The 23,391-nt window shown below is 38.7% G+C and overlaps 1 protein-coding gene across 6 annotated transcripts in view; it reads right to left on the bottom strand.

Annotated features, from left to right (window-relative positions):
- The window catches only part of shank2b (SH3 and multiple ankyrin repeat domains 2b), an 83,752-nt gene that overhangs the window by 4,956 nt on the left and 55,405 nt on the right, over window positions 1-23,391 (bottom strand). For 2 of the 6 annotated variants that reach the window (XM_043227634.1, XM_043227638.1), the window contains 10 exons: window positions 21,013-21,095; window positions 19,581-19,705; window positions 7,443-7,578; window positions 7,025-7,105; window positions 6,667-6,675; window positions 6,038-6,058; window positions 4,386-4,445; window positions 3,987-4,111; window positions 3,543-3,654; window positions 932-3,284 (listed from right to left, as the gene is read on the bottom strand). In XM_043227634.1, coding sequence (XP_043083569.1) covers window positions 932-3,284; window positions 3,543-3,654; window positions 3,987-4,111; window positions 4,386-4,445; window positions 6,038-6,058; window positions 6,667-6,675; window positions 7,025-7,105; window positions 7,443-7,578; window positions 19,581-19,705; window positions 21,013-21,095 — 3,105 coding nt within the window. The remainder of the gene's footprint in view (window positions 1-931; window positions 3,285-3,542; window positions 3,655-3,986; window positions 4,112-4,385; window positions 4,446-6,037; window positions 6,059-6,666; window positions 6,676-7,024; window positions 7,106-7,442; window positions 7,579-19,580; window positions 19,706-21,012; window positions 21,096-23,391) is intronic. The other 4 variants (XM_043227635.1, XM_043227639.1, XM_043227636.1 and 1 more) reach the window with 3 other exon arrangements.

Below are 23,391 nucleotides of genomic sequence, written 5' to 3'. Positions count from 1 at the left end.
GTAACCTTCCACACTAAAAATCTATTTTTAATCCCAGCGAAAAGAAAAGACATCTTTGCTCTGTGTTTTCTAAACATAGGGCTTTGCTTAGGCTACAAGTGCATTTTAGGGTCAGTTCTGTGGTCTGTAAATAACATCATTCAATAATGAATGAGACTTGGGACTCCATGTCGATGGCCAACCATTGCCTGTGCAATGTGGCAGCCATCAGCATACACAACCCATATTTTGCAAAATAAATGACATAATCTTTAAATCCTAATGAGCTTCCTCTGTAGGAATCATCAGTGGAAAAAAAATGTAAGGTGGGGGACAACATGAGATATATTGAATAAAAATACTATCAATTAAAGTACTGATGACAATACTTAAAACAATAGTGGAAGGAATTGATAAAAAATCTTTAATAATAGGCAATTTTAACAAAACCTTTGGGACACCAAATGTGTCTATATATACAATGTATATATATATATATATATGCCAAATCAGTTACGAAGTTCCACCTGCAGTAAGATGCAGCCATAAAAAAGCAGAAGACAGTATAGTAGCTCAATAGGTTTTCTGCAAATTGGAACTCCTTATAACCTTAAATATTTTGTCAAAATGAAATATAAAAACCCTTTAAGATATTACTTACAATAATCTAGTGATGTCTTGTGGGAGCAGTTTGGGTGATGTGACAACTAAGTAACAAATGTATCTTGTTGTAACTACGTGCACACACACACACACACACACACACACACACACCCCTCCCCCCTCTGTGGTACGGTCTGTGTTCATCATCACACTGACGTTGCTCATCTCGTCCTCAAGGCTGTTCTCATTATTGGGTTGCTAGGCAACTCTTTCGTTCTCCAGCAGAGCACACACACTAATCTGAGAGCCTAAATGTAAGCCTGTGATACAGGCAGGAAAGGGGGCATACCTCGTTCCGAAGTGAGTCCTGGATCCGGTCGGAGAGTCTAACGCTTCCCCTGGCTTTGGTGCTTTGTCCTTGTTCACATGCTGCAGAACTGAATTGGCTTCAGGGCCATGGGGTCCTTTCATCTCTGGAGGGTCCCCCCACAGCTTTGAGGTTCGTTGCGTTGGGGTTTTCAAGGGTTCTGGTGGAATTGATCCAGGGGGCGGAGGTGGGACAGAGGAGGGCATTCTGAAAGAGCTCACATTCTCCTCAGGCAAAGCGTCCTTGTAAAGTGCATTGCTCTTGATGGCAGGTTTGGGTTTTGGTTTGGACAGGATCTGAGACCTGTCCACCAGAAAGGCTTGTCCATCTGCATAGACGGTGCATGTGTCTAGAGTCTCGCCTCCTTCAGAAGACAAGGTGGAGATGCTGGACACAGTAGAGATGGTGCTGGTGGTCTCCAGTTGGGGGTCACCGCTGCTCCGGCTGTCTACCTCAATGCCCGAGTCAGTGATTTGTTCATAGGGCTCTAGGGGCCCTGGAGGGAAGCTGGGAGGTGTGCAGTTTGTGAGGACGGTTGGTCTCTTGATTTCGGAATTCCCACCACCTAACGAGGGATAATAGGGAGCAAGAGAAGGCCCTTTTGTACCATTTGTTTTCTGTTTGAGCAGTTCAGCTATAGTCCCCGCCTGGTCTTCAGGAATGTCAAAACTGTTGGCAAACTCCAGTGGGGGTGGTAGGGGTTCAGCAAACACAAACTCTTCATCGATGTCGACAGAGGCCAAGGGCGGTGGAGGGATGCCGAAGGGCAGCTTGACGGGCTCATCCACTGAGCTAACAGTTATAATGGTCTTGCCATGTGGAGCAGCTGATAGCGCCTTGGGAGCTGGGGGGTTAGTGGGAGCTGGCTGGTTGGGGTCGCGAAGCTCCCCAGGGGTGTTGTCGGGACTCACTGCCTCGTCCCTGTCGCCCTCTGACAAGCTGTTATCCTCCGATTTTGCCCCATCTGTGGTGTGTACCATCAGCAGACCAGCTGACTTCTGCTGAGAAGTGTCTACAATGTCAATCAGCATGTTCTTCTTCTCCTCAGGCCTCTTCTCAGGCTTGCCCAGATCAAGCTGATACTTGGATTCAGTCTCATATTTGGACTCTGTCATCTGCCTCCGCAGGCCCCCACGGGGACGGCCCATCGTAGCGGTGCTTGAGAAGCCAACCTCCACATTTGGTCTAAGCTTGGTGTCGATAAAAAGCGGTTTATTGAGATCAAGTTTCAATGGGTCACTCTTTAGCGGAAGAGGCTGTGATTGTTCCCTCATGGCTCGATCTCTGGCAGCTAATGCTAAAGCTAATGGTGAATTGGGGTCTAGTGGCTTGCCTGTTACTGGGTGAACGTAATTCCCACTTCCTGAGCTGTAGGTCTTATGAGCAGGCAGACTGATCGGGCTGTGTCCTGTACGGGTGTTCAACAGTTCCCGTACCATGGTGGGCTCAGGGCTGTTGAAGTCCGTCACGTTGCCACCACCTCTAGGGATGCTAAGTAGTGATGAGGGAGGTGCCATGAGCCTACGCAGCCGCTCATCGCTGCTAAACATACCCTCATCAATTGACTTGGAGTGTCTGAGACGTGGAGCTGGTGTAGGCACCACGTCCTCATCACCTGCATCTGTTGACTTAAAAGATGGGGAGTTGCGATGAGCATCAAGCCTCTTCTCCCTGTCTCTAACTGCACCGGCAATGGCAGCTGCAAAAGGACTGCCTGGATTTAAGCCATCTTCAGGACGCAGTTGTCCTGGGTGATCCGGTGTGGTCGTCTCAATTTCCATGCTGCTCCCTTGACTGCTCTTACCGCTGCTGCTGGTGGAGGGCTCTTTGATAATTATGGTCGGAATCGGGATGGAGCAGGTTTTCTCAGGACTATCTTCTACGTTGGACTGCTTGACAAGCATTCCCTTCCTTCTGGCAGGCTTGTTGGGCACAAACAGTCCAGCTTGACCCATCTTGCCCACATCCGAGTAAGGGTTTTCAGGAATTTGGGCACGCCGCATATGAAGACTCTGCTGGGCCGTTGGGCTGTGATTGTACCCCTCTGAATCATACTGTTCGGGACTGTCTCTGTAATACATGCCCTGATCTCTCCACCCAGCACCTTCACCTCTGTCTGGGGCTGTACTGTTTGTATTAGGACTCTGTGAAGTAAAGCCTGGTCTGATGGTGCCATATCCTCGACCAGCTGGGACAGGAGCATTATTATGAGGTGGAGATGGAGGGGAGATGGCTGGTGGTGGTGGAATATCCTCTGATGTGTCAGGCATTGAAAGGCTTCTTGTAAATTTCAACATTGGAGGAGTGAGAAACTGCTTCTCTTCTTCAGTTACTCCTATAGGAATAAAGAAAGAAAAATCAGCAAATCAGCAAGCCTGGGGGTGCAATCACCATCCGGAAACAATAAATATGTTGACACAAAGCAAATGATATATCTTGCAAATGTGTCACATCAGTAAAAAAAAACTCCAGCCTAAATAGGCTGACCACAGAGTGTAAGTAAACCAAGTATTTGTATAATTTTACAAAGAACTGAAAAACCTTTGTGTGCAATTTATCAAAATAAAATACAGTATGAAGATGAAACACACACCTATAGATGTTTGCCGCCTAATGGTTCCCTTTGGTAAACCCAGGAAGGGGCCTCTAGGACTCCCTGGCTGTTGTGGCGAGTCTACTGCTGTATCCTGACTATTGCAGAGAGACTGCAAAAGACAGAATAAGGCTGACATGATAATAAGAACAAGTAGACTGCAGCACTTTTGCAGATTGTCCATTCAAACCAGGCATCACGTAATTTGTTGAAATGATTTCATAAAAAGAGACTGAGATGAAGAAATAAAAATAATCTCAAGCAGTGAAGCATACTCACAAGCCTGTGCATAACTTCCCTCTAATTTAAGCATCAAAAACCAATACTGCATGCACGGGCAATGGTTGTACCAGACTTGCGAAAAGCGATTATTGCAGTTAGGCTATAAAACAATTTTCTACAATGCCACTGGAGACCAGAGGGCATGAGACAAGGCATGCTTACATTCAATTCAGGGCTGACAGCAAAACACTTGCTAGTTGGACGTGGTTTGACTGTTGCCACCCTCACTTCTGCATTTGAGCTGTCCCACATGGGTTTCTGGGGGGGCACGACCTCATCCACTTTATCTGTAAGACAACAGCATCTCAAATTAGAAAGCAGGAAGCTATATTTACAAAAAGCTCAGTATCAAATATTGCTAATTTCCTCTAACAGTATCCTCAGAGCAAGGATCCAAACCGAGCAAGAGAGGCGACAGAAATAGGTACAACAACAATGGTCAAGGTCAAAGCCGTGCAAGCGCTTCCTGGTTCCGTTGGAGAAATCTTAGCACTTCTTTCAACGGCCACTGCGCAACATGCTAGCATTTTTTTAGACAGCTCCCATGCATGGGATGATTACTTAGTGTGACTTGAAATACAATCCTCTTCTTCAGACCCTCATTATCTGAAAGCTGATCATCTATACAGAAATGGAGGAAAGGGAAATTCAGAGTCTGATTTTCCTAGCATAAAAGTCATTAAGACTAAATCTGATAAGTTACACAAGCACACATACACACACACACACACACACACACAAAACCCCCTAAACATCTGGCATTAAAATGTGATTCATATCTCTATATTCTTCAACTGGACTTCATACTTGAATTATACTTTATACTTGTTTTGCAATCAAACTTTCCTTCCTTACTTACATTTCAACAATAAAAAATATTCATTTTAAAGTTAAAGTTTAAAGTGCACAATCAGTATTCGTTGTGTTGCATAATAATTGTAGTGCTACCTTAATTATGCATTTTTATGCAGACAGTAAAATGTGCATGATCATTTATACCTTTACTGAAAGCGGTTAGAATTGATCTCTGGCCACCTCAGTACTTGGTTTCAGCGATTCAATCACAATATATTTATGTGGTCAAGTGCCGATCATCCAAATATGATCTGGAAACGCATGTTAATGTCAGGACTAAAGGGGGCCACCAGTTACACTTTTTCATTCAGCATTACAAGGATATATAAACTCAGGCTTTAAATATAAAATCCCATCATACCCCTGAGGCAAAACCGAATATAAAAAGAAAATATACTGCCAAAATTGTCCATTCAGGAGGCTAGTTTATATTCAAAACCGAAAGCCTATCTAAGACTGCAGAAGGAGTATGCATCTGTTTTATAATCAGGGTCTTCTTTACAATACCTAAATATGGATTTAAAATGACTCTCTTTAATGAACACAGTATGTACAAAGCTGTTTTAAGGACACAGCAGGAGTACTATGCAGCCAGCCACATTATGTAAACATAGAACTAATGCTTACAACGGTTCAGAAAATATCTCCTTCAAGAAGACAAAGGAGTCCATTCAGCAGTCTAAAAGATGTCGTATCATATCTGTGCAACAGTCACACATCGTCATATTCCTGGTCAATGCTAACAGTGGCAATAGCTTTACACTGAAATATGGCATTACATTTTGCAGGTGGAATGTTTCTATATTAAACATATGCAGCATTATTTCCATGGCAACGACTTGTTTCAGAGTGATTCAAAGCTGGAGTGGTCCCTCCTATGATAATAGTTACAATATAGTTCTTTAAAGGAAGAAATTATGTCCAGCTTTAGGATTTTATCTTCTCTCTGAGGAGTGAAATGGATGTATAATATCAGTAAGTACAAGGACTTGTATCTGAAGCCAGGTTTTCAGCATGGGAAATTCATGCCTCTTGTTTTCTCAAGCGTATCCTTTTTATAATAGAGGGCAGGCTGTTGAATAATATATTCTTACATAGCACTTTTGAAGATCTAGGGGGTCAATAAGTGAAGCTAAAGGCTTATAGAGCATTTTGCAGTGTAAACACATTTGGTCTGTTTTCACAGTAAGCAGTCTTCCATTCAACTGGTAAATTTTGATTATTGGAGAGAATACAAATTATATGCACATTTCTTTTACTGAATCATATCAAAAATGTTAAATAGTGTGAGACAAGTAATCACTACTGTTGCTAAGCTGAGGTGACAAATATTTAAAGAGTGCTTAGGGAAAACTCACCCTTCTTTTTCCTCAAAGTGGCTTTAACATAAAAAAACAATTCAGCTTTATTCAAGTATTCAAATTCAAAGATAATTTCCAGAAAACACGACGAGGAGAACCAACGTTTGGAATACACTGTATTCCTCCACATGGCATTGACCTGTGCATAATGTAATGCCATTTTAGATGGTAAGGAACAACAAATTCATGCAGTTGACTTTCCAACACTACACAAGACAAGTAGGTTAGTATCTAATACAACAAAAAAGACAATAATTTATTACACAATATAAACAAGAATTTAATATGCGTTTAATATTGCTTACCCTTTGTGCCATAGTTTAATTTGTCTTAATTAAATCAGCATGACCCATCAAACCCTAGATTTAGCCGAATAAATCTTTCTCAATCCGACAAGAATCCGCTCAGATGAAACGCGTCATGATTTAATAGTGAATGTGAAGGTAGTACTTTTTTTTGGGGGGGGGCTACACAATAATTAAGACACAAAAGGGCCATATAATCACAAATCTCCATCTTAAAAATACGTACATAAAAAAAATAACATGCATGCCAGGGGAAACACAACATTACATTTTGCACATACGTTTCATAAAAACAGCATTTTATAAATAACTGTATCGTACCTTTATCCACTTTTAGGTCAGCATGCAGGAAAACAAAACAACATCAAAGTTCATTTCATAATGAACGGTGGCTGCAGAATAACAACAAAAAGTGTCACAGGTTAAAAATGCACTTTAGGGGCCGTTCACACAACACATGTTTTTGCATTTAGAACTAAATACAATTAATAAACTACTTTTTTAAAATTTTGATCTTTACAAAAAAAATTCAACTCACACACCGTAATGCAAAGCAATAACCGCAGAGACAAAAAATGCAAGAACACAACCAGTGAGAACGGTCCTTTATTTTGGAAAAATGTATCAAGTAATACCAGACACTGGATGAGATGTTTCTGCTTGTCATGACTGTGCTTACCTAGGTCTTCTAGCTCTGAGGTCATAGATTTTGAACGCATGGACAAGGCTGTGGAGGGAGCCCTCCGTGGTGGCGGTGGCGCTATAGCAACAAACCAAAAAAAAACAAAAAAACATACAGCAGATACAGTAGATGCTTAGCCATAGGCTGTAGCATCCCCATGGGGAGGCATTATATACAACATTAACTCATGCCGAGGTCTGATGATTCTCATTTTGAATAATAAATGAGAGAGAAGAACTTAAAAACACAAAATTAGTATTGTTAGTAAAATCAAAATCTATTACTGTTAGCATTATGGAAAAGCAATGGTTAGAATTACATGAAAGGAGGTTTGTTTTCTTCATTTTCAAACCCACGATTAACATGTTCTTTCATAGCCCACGAAATCAAATCCTAAATAAATCAAGACGTTTACCTTTCTTTCGAGCCGTGTCATCAGGGTCAAGATTTCGACTGACTGTTACCACTTTGATAATTAAGTGGTTGCCGCCGTGACGAATCATGTTGACCACTTGTTTGTGGCCCACTTTGACGACATTGTCCTGGTTCACCTAAAAAAGAAGAGGAACAATTTAGCTTGTTTCAGACAGCAAAAATTTGTCAAATGCACTTGGCAGTGATGTGCATAATTCATTTCCTGCTGTTTGCTGTTTAAAAACAATGACGTGGTTTGATGTATATTTGTGTGTGTGTTTGTGTTGATATGGCTGGACATCTAATTTGTTTAATTAAAAAAGCATTGTGTTTAAGTCACAAAGCCAAACCACATCTATGTTCAGAATTGTAAGTTCAAAGCATGCTTCATATTTACTACATGTCAAATATACACAATTTAAATGAATCAAAAGTGAAAGTAAATACCTTTACTCTTTTATTTCAAAGAAATTTTATTTTAAATTTTCTATTTGGTTCACTTTTTTTTACAGAAATATTAATATTTTTCATATATATGGCATCATAGCTACCAGCCACAAACTAAAAAGCCCACAAAACCTAGATTTTGAATTCATAGTGCTTTAACAGTGGAGTAAATTGATTTTGAGCATTCAGCTACACGAGAGGTTATAAACCTTTGCAGGTTCGTAATGGTCTCTGGCAATACCACGAGCATCAATACCAAATTTAAAGCTAACCCCACTATATTTGTTTAAGCCCAGCTATCACTACCTCTTTTATTTCCCTACTTAAACCAACACAAAACAATTCTTTTATCCACAGTATGTTTTTAATTGACCCATTACCTTATAAATTTTATTCTTATACACTTAAACAGCCACTATCCTAGTGAGAGCTGTCACTGTAAAGACATCAGAGGGCAGTAAATCAAAATGGGGTTTAAATGTTTAAGCGGGACATTCAATCTGCCACTGAGCCGTTACTGGTGAACTAAATCTAATTCAGCTACAGCAGAAACGATTTGCGAGTGGTGATAACCTCTGATATATGTGTGACATTCATCACCAGATATTTTTTCATCATCTCCCTTCAACTAACGTGTAAAGTCCAATGACTCCAACCAGGCTAAAAAAAAAAACATACTCTGAGGGAGAAACAATCTGCATTCAACATTTTTTACTTGCTGCATGAAAGTGGAAAACAAACTCCCACAACTATTTGAAGAGGTTTAAAAAAATTATTTTTGACAGTTACCAGCTCACATCAAACATTTTTAATTTTCTGAAGAAAACTGACCACAAGGATATTGTGGGTGGATGCAAAGTCATAGCTATGGTGTTCTGTATGGTTGCTAGGGTGTTCTGGGTGGTTGCTAGAGTCAAAAATCAGTATTTCACGTAAACAGTTTGACAATCACAATTGTCAATGCCTATCAAACTCAACCTAAATTACAAGCAACCGTAATAAAGATAGCCGCCTTAGCAAGCAGAGCTAATAACTACGAAAAGATGTTGATATTCTTTAATACAAATCGTCAAATAAAAGGCACTGCAGGCAAATTGCAGACACCCCTGCTCCTGTAGCATTTTTCAAGCAAAATGAGAAACACTGGCACTACGAAAACAGATCAGCAGAGAGAAAATGAGAGAGACAGGTTTGGAGAGATTTTAGAGTATGCCTTTTACTGAAGAAAAGGTTACGTGAATAAGCTTGGGTAACCTAGGAAACAGCCGAGGAGCCGAAGTCGTCTTCATGACGAAGAGAGCTGAGCTGCTCCTTTTATTTCCTTCGTGTGTGTTTGTGTGATTCATAAATGCTGCGAGTGTGATGAGAGCAAGGGACTACGTATGTGATTGTATGAGAGAGAGATTGCCATTTGTTCCGATTAAATAAAATTAGCTGAAGTTAAGAAGCAAAGCGTAATCAATGTGGGATTGGGAGTGAAAGGCCCACATGGAAAGCCAGGTCAGTTAAAAAAAAAGGCGACAGCCTTTAACGCCAATCCACCGCTATCTTTTCTACAGCTCTCCCTATCGTGGTTTTTTTATACTGCGCATTCCAGAAGACAAAATAACACTGCATTACATCTTCCAGCTTGACCTTATGACAGATGATGTAAATTTAGAGAGATTGAGAAGGAGAGAGAGAGAGAAAGCTCTGTGAATCATGAGCTGTAATCGCAACTCATGGCAGTGCAGATTTTTTTGCAGTGCTCTAGTTTTTGGTGAGTGCTGGAGGAAGGGGGTGGGCGCAAATTTCCCAGCATTCTCACTGACCTCCAGTCTCTCGGCATGTCACACACTGGTAATGAGATTTGGGCTCATTTAGGAAGTGCTGGGACCAGATGTAGATAAAGCTCACAAAACAGCACAATCTCAGCATGGCCACTTCATCTTGATAATCTCATTATGCTGGAACCGAGCCAAATCCAACTAAGCTGAGCCATCAGCACAGGAACCTGATTTTGTGTTGTTTTAGATATCAGGACATGGAATAATCGGTCATTCTTACTCACCCTCATGCTGTTCCAAAAATATGGGCTCATTTTTCCTTAAGATACAAAAGAATCATTTTGAAGAAACATCTTGCAGGTTTGTTAGCAGTGACCTTACAACAGGCTAACAAAAATGAGTCCATCTCTGATCACGTGGACTACTTTAATGATACTTTTATAGTGTTTTTGTCCTTGACAGCCTGTGGTGTACAGGTTGAGAGTAACGTCAAGGTGAATAAATAATGCAAATTCTGTTATCATTTATTCACCCTCCTGTACACCATTAAAATAAAGGTTCCAAAATGTTTGCAGTAATGGCACAAAAGGCGTGATAAAAAGAATATTTTTTTTCTAACAGTAAAATACATTTTAATCATCTACAGAATTTTCCTCCACTACAAAGAATCTTGTGCGCTTTTAAAAAAAAGGTTATATTAATGTTATATGCTTTCAAGGAGTATGCATGGGAAACAAGAACTTTTATTTTTTGTAAAGATCCAAACCTGATTTTTTTTCTGTTGAAAACAAAAGTAGAAATTTTGAAAATGGTTCATCTGAGCAGGTGAAAAAAGAGGAGCTATCTTTAAAAACAAATAAATAATAATAAGCTGATGCATATAATGCATATATAATCCATATAATGACGTGTTTTAAACCATATTATTATACTGACAAATCAGAGTGAGTTTGCAAACAGAGTAACACAATTTGTAAAAAAAACACTTAACATAAAAAAAGAGTAATGAATCATTATCAGCTGTAACCTTTTAGATCAATTTGGTTAAGTATCATAAGCATGCTTGTTTTTAACACAACAGGTGGAGTGAGATAAATATACATAAAACTGGAATATTGTTAACAGATGGATAAACACTTTGAAATGTCCAAATTGCTGAAGGAGCTGAGTGAACTGAGTGTCACCACAGATAATTTTGCCAATTAAAAGGAGCAGAGAAATAGTAGACATTCATTTGTAAACTTAATTGTTTATATTAGTCATGGTTATATATATAATAATTTTATTCTATATAGGATTATGCTTTTGAAGGAACGTATGTGTGGATGTTCTTTAAAATATCCATTTTGCATTACATGGAGTTACATACATTTTCGTGTTAACTATTCCATTAAGAGTTAACCACGTAGGTTTGAGTCTCTGTGTGTCACAAAACTGAAATCAGGTTAAAGACAGCTTTGAATGCAAATTTTTTAGGAGGTTGTTTATACATACACATATAAACAGCGATTTTCAATTGTAAAATTATCATTGATTATAACCGTTTGTGAATTCACAGCACAATAACAGACATAAATAAGCAACACGCACACACAGATCTTGACGGAGGGATGTGTGTGACATGTGGTGAGCAGCCCACACTTGATTAAAATCTGATGAAATTAGCAGGCGGTTATCCTCTGCACCCAGAGTCAGCACAGGAAATAAACCATAAAACGATAAGCCTTCCATTTGGCTAATCATATCAGTTCTGCTCAGGGTCGTTCTGGTCACATTGTCTCAATACACACGTATAAAAAACAAAAAAACAACAACTCATAAACCAAATGAATTTCATTGCTTCTCTGCTGTCCCCAGATGCATCACACAATTTATGCTTGCTGTTCTATTCAAGGACCTTAGAGATTGTCTCTGTGTGTGTGTGTGTGTGTGTGTGTTCACGTGCTGTTCATCCAACTTGAGAGTGTGTGTCTGTGTGACAGAGAATCTACAGGGACCTCCATATTTCATAAAGGATGATTTTGTGTCACATCTGGTCACTTCCAGAAGAATAAAGATGTGTACTGCACACGCACACACACACTCATATATATACTTGCTCACTAAGTGATTATGTAACAGTCTATCCATGTTCACCCTTGTGGTTACATAATGCCACTCTGTGAACTAGGAGACCCCCTCCAGGTATCTCCACATAGACTTAAGACACTAACTAGTAGTAACAGCACAGTGAGGAAGCACGGACAAGGGAAGACTTTTACTATTTTATTTAGATCATAAAAAACAGGAACCACTCATTTACACACCAGCACAAAAAACATCTAATGTTATATATTATACCTGGCAAACATATTTATGAGGTTTTTTGAAGCTTTGAAATAATGCAATTCGGCCCAAAGTTAGGCTAAAGGGACCTGGGTTTGAGCTTGACATGTGTTACAACCCAATCCAAAACCCCCGTTTTGCCTACTTTCCTGTCTGCTGTATAAAAAATATATAATAATAATAATAATAATAATAAAGGGGTGCAAACATGTGTGTATCATGCAGCTCTGTTATGTGTCTATTATCATAATTCAGTAATCCAAAAACATGAGGAAATTTGAGATTGTTTGTGTTTTATGAGTGAAAAATTACATTTAAATTTGAAATTAAAGCATGCGAAACAAAAACAGAATAATACATGATTAACATATACACATGATCCTGTCTTTTATATATGTGTGTGTGTGTGTTTATATATACATATATATATATATATATATGGTAACAATTTACAATGAGGTTAACAGCAGTTATCATGAACTAAGTCTGAACAATACATTTACAGCGTTTATTAATCTTAGAAATCTAATTTCAGCATTTACTAATGCATTATTGTTTTTGTTAACAATAATTGATGCACTGTGAGATAACATGAACTACCAATGAATGTATTTTTATAAACTATCGTTAACAAAATTTAATAAATACTGTAACAATGTTAATAATGTTGTAAAGAGTTACCATATATATATATATATATATATATATATATATATATATATATATATATATATATATATACACACACATATTTGTACACACATTTTTTCATTAAAAAAATCTCTGATATAAAATGTTACATGCATCAGAAAAAGGCATCAGATCAGGCGTCTGTACAGCTGATATGCATAACTGTTTAATACTTTTGTAAGCTGGCATAAAAATAAATAAATAAATAAATAAATATAGGCCTACTGTTTGGATTGGAAAAAAATAATCCATGGCATTATGTGCTCCAAAAATCGGCCTAACCAGGCCCATGCTGATAATTAAAAAAAAAAAAAAAAAGTCACACATCCTTAAAAAAACATACAACTCAACGATTTCACATGACTCCCATCTCTTAATCCCCCAAGTCAAATCCACTATCATTACCAAACATGACCCAACATCAACATCACACTCTCTAATGCGGCCTAGAGAGCTTGCAATCACAGCACCTCTGGCCTGATTTAGAGATTTACAGAAGGTTGTCAGAGGGCAATCATCCAGCTCAGATAAAACTCTATCCCTTCAAATGAAATCTCCCTCTTCCTGATACTTTCCGGAAAGGAGGGCGCTCTTTTGTCTTGAGTGGGGATAATTATGAAGAGTACAAGGGATCTGTACTCTTCACACTCACTCACACACACACACACACACACACACACACTCACACACACTTAAGCCTCATCCATTTTCCTGTCTTCATTGCTCTACGATAGCAGCACAGCTATCGGCTTGGCCTGGCCTGTACTTAAAAAAGGTTATATGATAAGACCTCTGTGGTCAAGTCCTCTATAGAGGAGATTAAACACTTGATAGTGTTAAAGACTCACTGAGACTATAGAATTTCCATTAAAGATAAAGTGGATGTCTAAACAGCATTTCTGGTCAATGGCTAAAAAAATGTATACAGCTTGTATTAAATTGTGAAACACCATTATTTAAAATGTAAAAATGCTAAAAATAACTGAGGGATATATAACTGAGTTGCACTGCATAAAACACATGAAGTAGATGGATGCTTGATGCATTTAAGCTTTTTTAATATCCCTAGTGCAAGCCTTAAAGAACAAAATGTCAGTTTTACCAAATGCCATATTTTTGGACACCATAATGATGTTAATGGCACTGTATTTCTTAAATCGAATAATGCAAATTGCAATAAAATTCTTTGGTTTTAAAAATAATTTTTACTGTTGAAAAATGACTTTTTTGCTGTTGTGCTGAGGGTGTCCTGAGTTTGAATAACAGCTACAGAACTTTCCCAGCCTACCCTCTCAATTAAAGTCTCATCTACACTATCCTATGACAATAAAGGCAAAAATACAAATTGACAAATGAATATTAAAATTACAAATATTTGACATAATTTATTCTGAATGAATAACAGTACTGATTTCCACGGTATTACCATCCCATTGCATAACTGAAACTACCACTGCTTTGCTTAAGAAACAACTGCATTGTCATTAGAAATCAGTCCTGTGAGCAGCAACGAGCCAAATGTGCTAGTTTATCATTTCACAGTGTAGAAACCCTTAAACCAGGCTTAGAGAACTGAAATGGAGAAAGCCAGCCTCTCAGGAGGAAACCATCATATAGCATATTGCAGTTACATGCATGCCTAAACAACCATGAGAGCTAATTTCAACCACGTAATAGAGTCATCCGCCCCTGAAATCCAAGCACTCAGGTATTGGAATCCATTATGGAGGTGTATTTTTATCAATACAAACAGGAAAAGAAATGTTTACATGCGGCCCAGTGCTGCACTCCAACGAAGAAAAAAAAAACCTCAAACCGCTACCTCGCTTTCATCACTGCGCTCAGACACAATGCTGGTGCCGTTGCTAGGCGACCGTTGCTCTGTGTTACAACATGAGACCTGGACCATCACATACACACATGAGGAAGGTCAGTAACATGACTGGATTCCGTTATTCTGGAAATATTAAAAATAGGAAGAGCTATTCTGCTATGCTTAAAAATGGAAATCGCGCAACATTCCGGCTGGTAACTTTTACATTTAGTGTGACAGAGTAAACGCTATGTACTGTGCTATACTTGGTTCGCAGTGCGTGAGGAGCAGGTTTTGGTGACAGGTTGTACGGTTATCAGGCCATGAGGACGCTCGCAGGCATCTCCTACAGTCCACAGACTTCCTCCCTGCTGGTTCTCTCTGTGCACACAGAACATTCTGGAGAGAAAGCATTACAGACGAGGAGAGATGCCCAACCATCAACAAACACATCAAGCAGCCATCACATTCAACGTTAGCAATCTTTTGAGCTACATAACCACAATTACATATTTTCATGACGTTCGTGACAGTGCAAGATATTTGCAAGGACCAAAAATACTTCAGTGCTGCAGCTTGTTTAAACCACTGAAATAGTTTTAAAGCAGCAGATGCTTTTTGTGTCAGCTCAGATGTTATGCAATGTACATCCTAAATTCATGAAATAGCCTGATATAATTACCAAAAATGTTCACTCAAATATGGCTATACAATTATATTTTTAAACAGCATGCAGTTTTTTTTTTTCAAAGAAGTTGAAGTGAACCCTGTAAATGCATTATAGGTCAGAAAACACTGATTATGTTATGGAATTGATACACTATAGGGCTGGGCAATTTTAATGTAACAATAATTGATGCAAAAATTTTTCCTGGGTTAAACGGTATCTGCAGTCCAACAAACGTTCGATACAACGTTTTTGTGTCAAAAGCAGAAGGAAACAGCGCTACTTATTTTAACCGAGCCACGCGGACCGTTTATCCACTCAGCTCAAAGTTCAAATGGCAGCAGATGCGTTTACTTGCTGATGAGTCTCGGTCACGTAACACCAAACAGTGCTGTGAGATCCAGTGTGAAGTGCTTAAATTCAGCAAAGAACATAAATGACTCAGATTTAAACTAGTTTAAAGCTGGATGAAACAGCGCAGATAAACGAGAAACAATTTGCGCAACGATACAGTCTGAAATCTTTCAATATACAAATCACATAATTTACCATGGATTTACCATGAACCACGCTATTATAGCAGAAATATGAGCATCCATGTCGAATTTATTATATTATTGATACAGACATGTATTAAATGTATTAAAGGAGTAATAAAACATATTGTTTGCGCACTTATACTAAATTTATTTAGACAATTGTATTTAGACTCAAGCTGCTGACAAATAGAGAAGACAAATCTAGGAGGGAAAATTTATATTATTAATATTGCAGCCTGCACTGCAAACTGTGCCGAAGACGTGTTAAAGTCAGGCAAAACAAACCTGCTTCATGATTTGAAATTATATTTCTAAAAGCAGAAACTAAGAAATTAATAAATAAAATATATTTAGAAAATGAAAAAACAACTAAAATTTTAAGAAACAATGTAAAGTGTTTGTCATGCTCTGATTAGTTTAATAGCACTTTCTAATCTTGAACTTGAAATACATTTTTCATGAAAATGATCAATATTGACTAATATGAATTTTTCAAGATAATACCATTTTTTATATCGGCCAGCCCTACTATTATTTCTTGTGTACTGAAAAGAGAGGTAAGTAAGATGCACAAATGCGATCAGATGAGAGTAAAGAGAAAGAGATACTCGTGCCCACACACCGAGGGCAAGTGGGTGTAGATGTATTTTCAGTAAATCCATCATTCTATTTTGTAGCTTCCTGGTTGATCACTAACACCCTTCATAAGCTACACCATTTCTTAGAGTTTCTTAGGGAAAAAGATTAATTAATTGACTCTCGAAAGCTCCAGGAAATCTAGAAGTGAGAATCTGCAATTCAACCTCTGGTGCAGTTCACAGAAGATAAAACAAATATGCGTTTTTAGAAACAGACAATTACATCCCTGCCAAAATTTTGTGCACGCTTCGCCATTAACGTAAAGCAAAACCAGGTCAAGTTCTCTCTGAGAGCTTCGCCTTGCTTTGTCCAGAAGGCTGGATTGTCCCTGGGACCTGACACATCCGTACACCAAAGTGTGAGAGAGCAAAACGGCAGCGGCTCAAACTGATGTGGGTAGTGAAGCTTGCTTGGCTCCTGAGGGACCGACGGTCAATATCATCGACTAGGCGATTAAAACGTGTTTATTGTTTCCACAGTATTTGGGGACAAGAAACGATAAATGAATTTATATACACAATTCATATATACATGCTTTTTTACATATACGAATACATTGTGCCAGACTGATCTAAGTCATCTCTTAGAGTGGTTGAAGTGCAATAATGCATTTGCATACACTTATGTTTCATATTTTATAAAGTACAAGAATCTAGGTTAAAAGTACTATAAGATATATATATATATATATATATATATATATATATATATATATATATATATATATATACAGTATATATATGTATTACTTCCTGTAACTAGTGACTGATATATCTTTTCTATTTTTCTAAAACTTTCTCCTTCACTAGTTTGTTTGAAATAATCTGGCACTGTGGTAAATGAATTTATATAAAGTATATATATTTTGCATAGTGTCTCAATTAATATAACATGTCGCACTGCAGTACATCAGCTACCTATTAGATACGAAAATGGCCATTAGCATTGTAAAAACGATATGTTATACTTCCTACATCTTCCAAATGCAGCTTCCACTGCTCTGTCATAAAAACATTCTGGCTTAGTTACATTTAGACTCTTGGATTACCGTAAGGAGCTAATAATTCATTGAATCTTTACTGCTCACGACAGCCAATCATTTTCTTCCCTTCTCTGCCCTTCCATGCGGTGCTGAGATCTTGGATCTGCTCGCTGTGCTTTAACACAAAGTGAGTGTTCTCTTTAATTTTGCATGCAAATGAACTTATTTTGCTGATGCAGAAAGGAGGACAACGTTCCCAATGCTTTTCGTGTCATGGTCAGTCATCACTGAAGTGTCAGTTTAGCCAGAACTGAGGGGCCGAGACAGGTGTTTTGCAGATAAACCTCCATCATCATTATATATTTATAATAGGAACGAGCAGGAGGGTTTACTAGTCATTTGACTAGTAATTAAAAGTGACAGTAAAATCATCTTACAAATAATGTTCCTCTATGAAAAAAATGCTTCATGGTTTTCATAAAAAAGGAGTAGTTCAGCCAAAATTAAAATAGCTGTAAATTTACTCACCCTCAGACCATTCAACATGTAGATCTGACTTTTTCTTCACTAAAGGAGTAAATTTAACACTACATTATTTGCTCACCAATGGATCCTCTGCAGTAAATGGGTGCTGTCAGAATGAGCCCGAAAAGCTGAAAACACAATATTCCCAAAGTAATCCACACCACTCCAGTACATTAATTAATACCAAAAAGTAAAAAGCTGCATGTTTGTAAGAAATAGATTCACCATTACAGTGATTTAACTATGAATTGTCACTTAAAAAAAAAAGGAAAAAAAGATTTATATTAAAGCTTCCTCCAGTGAAAATGTCCATCCCCTGTTGTCTTCTCACATCAAAATTCACCAATATATTTGTTTAAAGATGTTTTACCTTGTAAATCTGCGCATGTTTCTCCTTTGTTTCAGATGAGACAACTTTTTCTTTTAAAAAAACGGCATTACAGATAGAGAACTTGTACTGTAGCCGGAAACAACTTAAAAACTTAAAAATGACTTGATGAATTTGTTTCTTACTAATAGGCAGCTTTTTACTTTACAAGATGTTAACTGATGTTGTGTGGTCTATTTTTCTATTTTTTAAGAGCTGTTTGGACTCCCATTCACTGCAGAGGTTCCACATGTGAGTAAGTAATAATACAATTCTCTAAATCTGTTCTGATGAAGAAACAAACTACATCTTAGATGGCCTGAGAGAATTTTCTGAAACTTTTTAGCGTGAGCTTTTCCTTTACACAGCGCCACTGTTTTCGACAATGATAATAAATGTTTTTTGAGAAGCAAATGATTTTGAAAATGACTATGAAGGATTTGTACACACCCCAAGACATTTTATCACACTTCAGTCTTGCTATTTTTGATCACAAGAACATGTTCTGAGGACAAACCTAACCTGACTGAGGTCTTGCGTTTGCTTATGACCAACAAGCCAACTGTTCAGACAAGCTAACGACAAAATCGCTTATGAAAACAGGTCGTTTTGCAGATAATGTGTAGTGCCATACAAAAATTTCACTGCTTTAACCAAAATGAAGTGTGCAATCTGCTAATAATCACAAGGCGGTTAAAAACCGAAATGGTCAACGTGAGCCCTTATCATAATACTTCTTAGCTGTCTTTGCTCCTTTTTTGGACTTGACAGGTTACAGATCCAAGGAACCTCAGAGGCATTAAAAATTTACAACCTCCAATAAATGCAAGATCACTCTCAGACAACTATCAAATTCAAAGCCCAACTTCTACAAAGAGTTATGATGGGTGATTACCGGCCTGACATTTTCAACTTTCAAATGAATTCAGAGTGTCAAGGTTACACCCTCATTCATTAAAAGTGAGAATTAAAAAAAGATAAGCTAGATTGCCTATGCAAAGGTTATCCGTTTAAATGCAACCAAGACCAAAGAGCTCCCGAGACATCAGAAAACTGAGTTTCTGCACAGGACGAACCTCTGTGCGTTCACAGCTTTTTCCAGGAGTGCTCATCTCCTGCGTGTCTAAGCTCCTCTGTCTCATTAAAGATGTAACCATGACCTTTCCTCATATTCACAAGCTCAGACTGTGCATAAACATACTCCTGTTTGCACTAACGTGTGAATGATTCAGCAGCAAGCTCGAGATGAAGTCCCCTGCATGGGTCGGACATCACTCTTTCCAGCTGATCAGGGACCGTTCCATCCCTTCAGCAAGCAATGGCTTCTGAGGCTTTCCAAAACAAACCGTAAGCTTATGGAAACTCAATCGTGTTCTTACCTCGATTAGGAAGTCTCCAGTCCTCAAGCCAGCTTTCCATGCCACCCCTCCCTCATCCACAGACTCCAGATACTGCAAAGCAGGGAACGCCGGGGTCGGAGTGAACTCCTCTATGGGAGTATCCGCTAAAATCCAGGCCATGGCAGATAAGAAAGAACCAAAGGAAAGAGATCGTAAAGATCAAAAGACAGTTTGCTAGTTTTATGGGCCCAGATTAAACCTAATTCTGGACTACAAAATTTTAATGAAGATAAAACATTTATATATATATATACATATATATATATATATATATATATATATATATATATATATATATATATATATATATATATATATATATATATATATATATATATATATATATATATACACACACACATTTTTATCTTGTATTTATATATAAAATACACACATACATATAAATATACATGACATATAAATATAATATATACATATATATTTAATAGTATCTCTAGTCTATGTTTAAGCTTGGCTTTACTCAAAAATATGCTAAAAATAACATGCTTTTACATTGAAAAATACAATTTCTATGAAAACGAGTGCCTGATATACAATGGATAATGAGTGTGGCTAAACAAGAGCATCTGGTCTGATGATACATGATGCAAGCTGCAATGCATCCATCCAACCAAATCAAAAATGAATGCAGGAGTTGGGACGTTTATATAACCAGAGAAAATGCATGCATGGATGTCACCGCTGACAGTGTGGGGAGAAGCACTGGTCTGGAGCTTGACAGAACGAGGGGCATCACAAGAGCTGATGCAGAAAGCAGGCACGGTGCACCACTCGCAACTTCAAGGGATCTGTAGTGCACTAGAAACGTTTCAGTTGTGGATGGGAAGGAGACTTTTGGGGGTCTATATTAAGTAGTTAATGCATTGCACAGTAAAGCTTGGCTAAAGTTAAACCTTCCGATGAAGGATTCGTGAGTGAATTAAACGCTTCAGCCGCAGAAAGAAACAGCTGGACTGTCAGACTCAGGAAGCCCTCGAGACAAAGTGCCAGCAGAGCCCTAATGCAGTCAAACACAAGCCAAGCACATGGAGCAGGGAGTGGGTGGGGGTCTGTGTTTACACTTCACAGATTTGACAAGCCCACTTAAATGCTTCGCAGTTAAGTGATGGACACGCTTACGCCAAGAGATGCATTAATTCAAAAGTTCCCGACATGGACGCAATTCATGCAGCTCAAGCCACGCAGACACACCGAATCAAGCGCGCGCGCGATGACGCGCTTTGAAATCAACAGAAATGACGTTAAGTGATGGGGTACATAAAAAAGGGGGGATATGAAACAGCGTGAAATGAAGGACCGACACGGTTTGGTCCTCGAGGGTGCAGAGCATGAAGTGAGGAACAGTTATGATGAGGCGGCGGAGACGACGAGGGGTCCGTCTTTTCCCTACCTTTCGCCCCTCTCAACACGAACCCGAATCCCTCGTTATCCTTCTTCTGCAGCACGACCGTCTTTTCGTTGATAACGCAGTCGCTGTGGAGAAAATTCCGCGCATAACGACCGTTATTACAGCCTATCATCCTCATCATCGCCACCGCTGCGCGCGCGGAGTGATGCTTCATCCTGACAGGCGTCGGCTGAGCGGAATTAATCATTTTTGCGACGAAGAGCGCGATGTGACGAGAGTTGTAGCCGTTGAAAAAAAAGCTCACCGCCGGCTTTATCTGTCGAAGAAGGAGCTGTGACACCGGTTAAGAAAGGCAGGGCCCGGTCGCCGGCGAGATAGCGTGTCGTAAGCGAGAGACATAACCGCCAGATGAAGGATGAAAATCACCAGAGGAAAACATGAGCGGTAATCTTGAAGGAATGGGTATGTGAGAGAGGGAGAGAGAGAGAGAGAGAGAGAGAGAGAGAGTGATAGAGGCAAAGCGAGAGAGAGGGAGACGGTTTACAGTGCCACAGAGAAAGACAGAGCGCGCGAAAGAGAGAGAAGAATGTGTGCGTGCGTGCGTGTGTGTGTGTGTGCGCGCGCGCTGGCCTTGGCTGTGCGCGCGACTAAAAATAATTTTATGTGTCCATTACTGATTGGAATCGTAAAGAATTTAACGATTAGGATTTCTCTTAACGATTTCAGTTGCTTCACGCACGCGTCGTCGATCATTGTTGCACTTTTTGAATAACGTTAATCTGGAAATAAGAATCTAATCGCATTATAGCCCTCTGCAATCTGTTAGAAAATTGCGTCAAATTTAACAAAACAAGTATATGTAAAGGAATAATGAGAAATTAGCCATTGTAATTATTTCAAAAAGTGTTTATGCTACATAGACTTCTTAAAGACTTTAAATAGACTTTTTTTTCTTTTTTTTAAAGGTAAATATATATTTTAAAATTCTTTCATTGTCGTTCATGGTTTTAAGTGAACTACTTCTTACTAATTTTGGGGTCAAAGAAATTCACTTAAAAAGTCTTTCGACCACAATATTTGTTAGACTATAAATTTTAATTTCCGACTGAAAATTGATTTGTCTGCTATTAGAGAGATTACAGCGGTTGTCCTGGATGACACCAAAATATCTTTGTGACACAGATTGTTAGTTCCTGCTTAGCACCATCAATATGCTTCCCCAAAACACACGCCGCAAGCGAGCAGATCAAGTACTGAAGGTGTTCAACCATAGAAGCTACCGGAGATATCCAGAGATATGCTGTTTGAATATGATAGCAATGAAAGGCAAATGTTCTCTCTCTTTCCCCTAAAGGACAAGAGAGCTTACCATGTTTTAGATGGAGTATTAAATCCAGTTGTGGAAATCAAGCTGGGGCATTGAATGGGTAGCGAATTGCTCAAACCGCAGCTCTCACAAAGAGCTGAAGTCTCATTTCCACCTGGTACGTTAACTTCATTCATATCAGGAAATGGGATTGTGGCCTGTGCCACTTCATTTTACCGTCCTTAAAATGAATCAGACCCTAAAAATCACTAAAGGCCATGAACTGCAGCTCCAAATTAATTAATTTAACGGCCTAAAATGCACCCAAAAAGATTGTCTTGAAGTGTTTATAATCCCATAAAAACTTTGGCTGCCATATTGACAAAATAGGCTTAACCTGTGATCGCAAGACCTCATGGTCTTAACTATAAGATAAAGTCTTATTGAAATATTGAAAGAGCTCTCAGCTCAAAAGGTAGAGTGCTGACTCCTGAGGAATGATGCATGGTTGTCATGGCAACATAATCTGCTTTAAAGGGGACACTGTGGCGATGTCACAGAGCAACAAGGTCATTAATAAACCCGGCCTGTTAGAACGGGGGAAATATTATTTGCTCATAATGCATTTATACCTGTGTGTGATCTTATTTCAAACAATGTTACCGCTGTTCATCACAGAGCGATATTTATGCACCGGTGTGGATAAGCTATTTAATGAAAGCTAAATAATGCATCTTAAATCTAGTCAAAATCAATTCGGATTCATCCTACAAAAAAGTTTACAGTAGGATCCACTGTAAATGTATTAATCGTAATATCTAAAGCGTGTCGGCAAAACGCTGATATAACTAGCAGGTATCTTACGTGTATCTGTGACAAGTTCACCTAAAAGCACCCATGTCCTTCTGTACGGATGTCACTCAAGCTCCCTGCAGCAGGAAGTAGCCTGCACTGCATTGCCTTGGATTCTCTGTCTCCATGACAACCAGCTCGGAGCGAGGGGTGTGTCAGCTGGGTAGGAGTATGGTAGCCGGATACGAGAAGATCTGTCTCTTTTTTTGGCTTTTAACACCCTGTGACAAATGTGTAAAGTTCATAGTACAACAAAAACTAAA

This window comes from Puntigrus tetrazona, chromosome 25, assembly GCF_018831695.1.
Source record: "Puntigrus tetrazona isolate hp1 chromosome 25, ASM1883169v1, whole genome shotgun sequence".
NCBI lineage: Eukaryota > Metazoa > Chordata > Actinopteri > Cypriniformes > Cyprinidae > Puntigrus > Puntigrus tetrazona.
The sequence above is the reverse complement of the archived record's forward strand: the minus strand, read 5'-3'. Positions and strand labels throughout refer to the sequence as shown.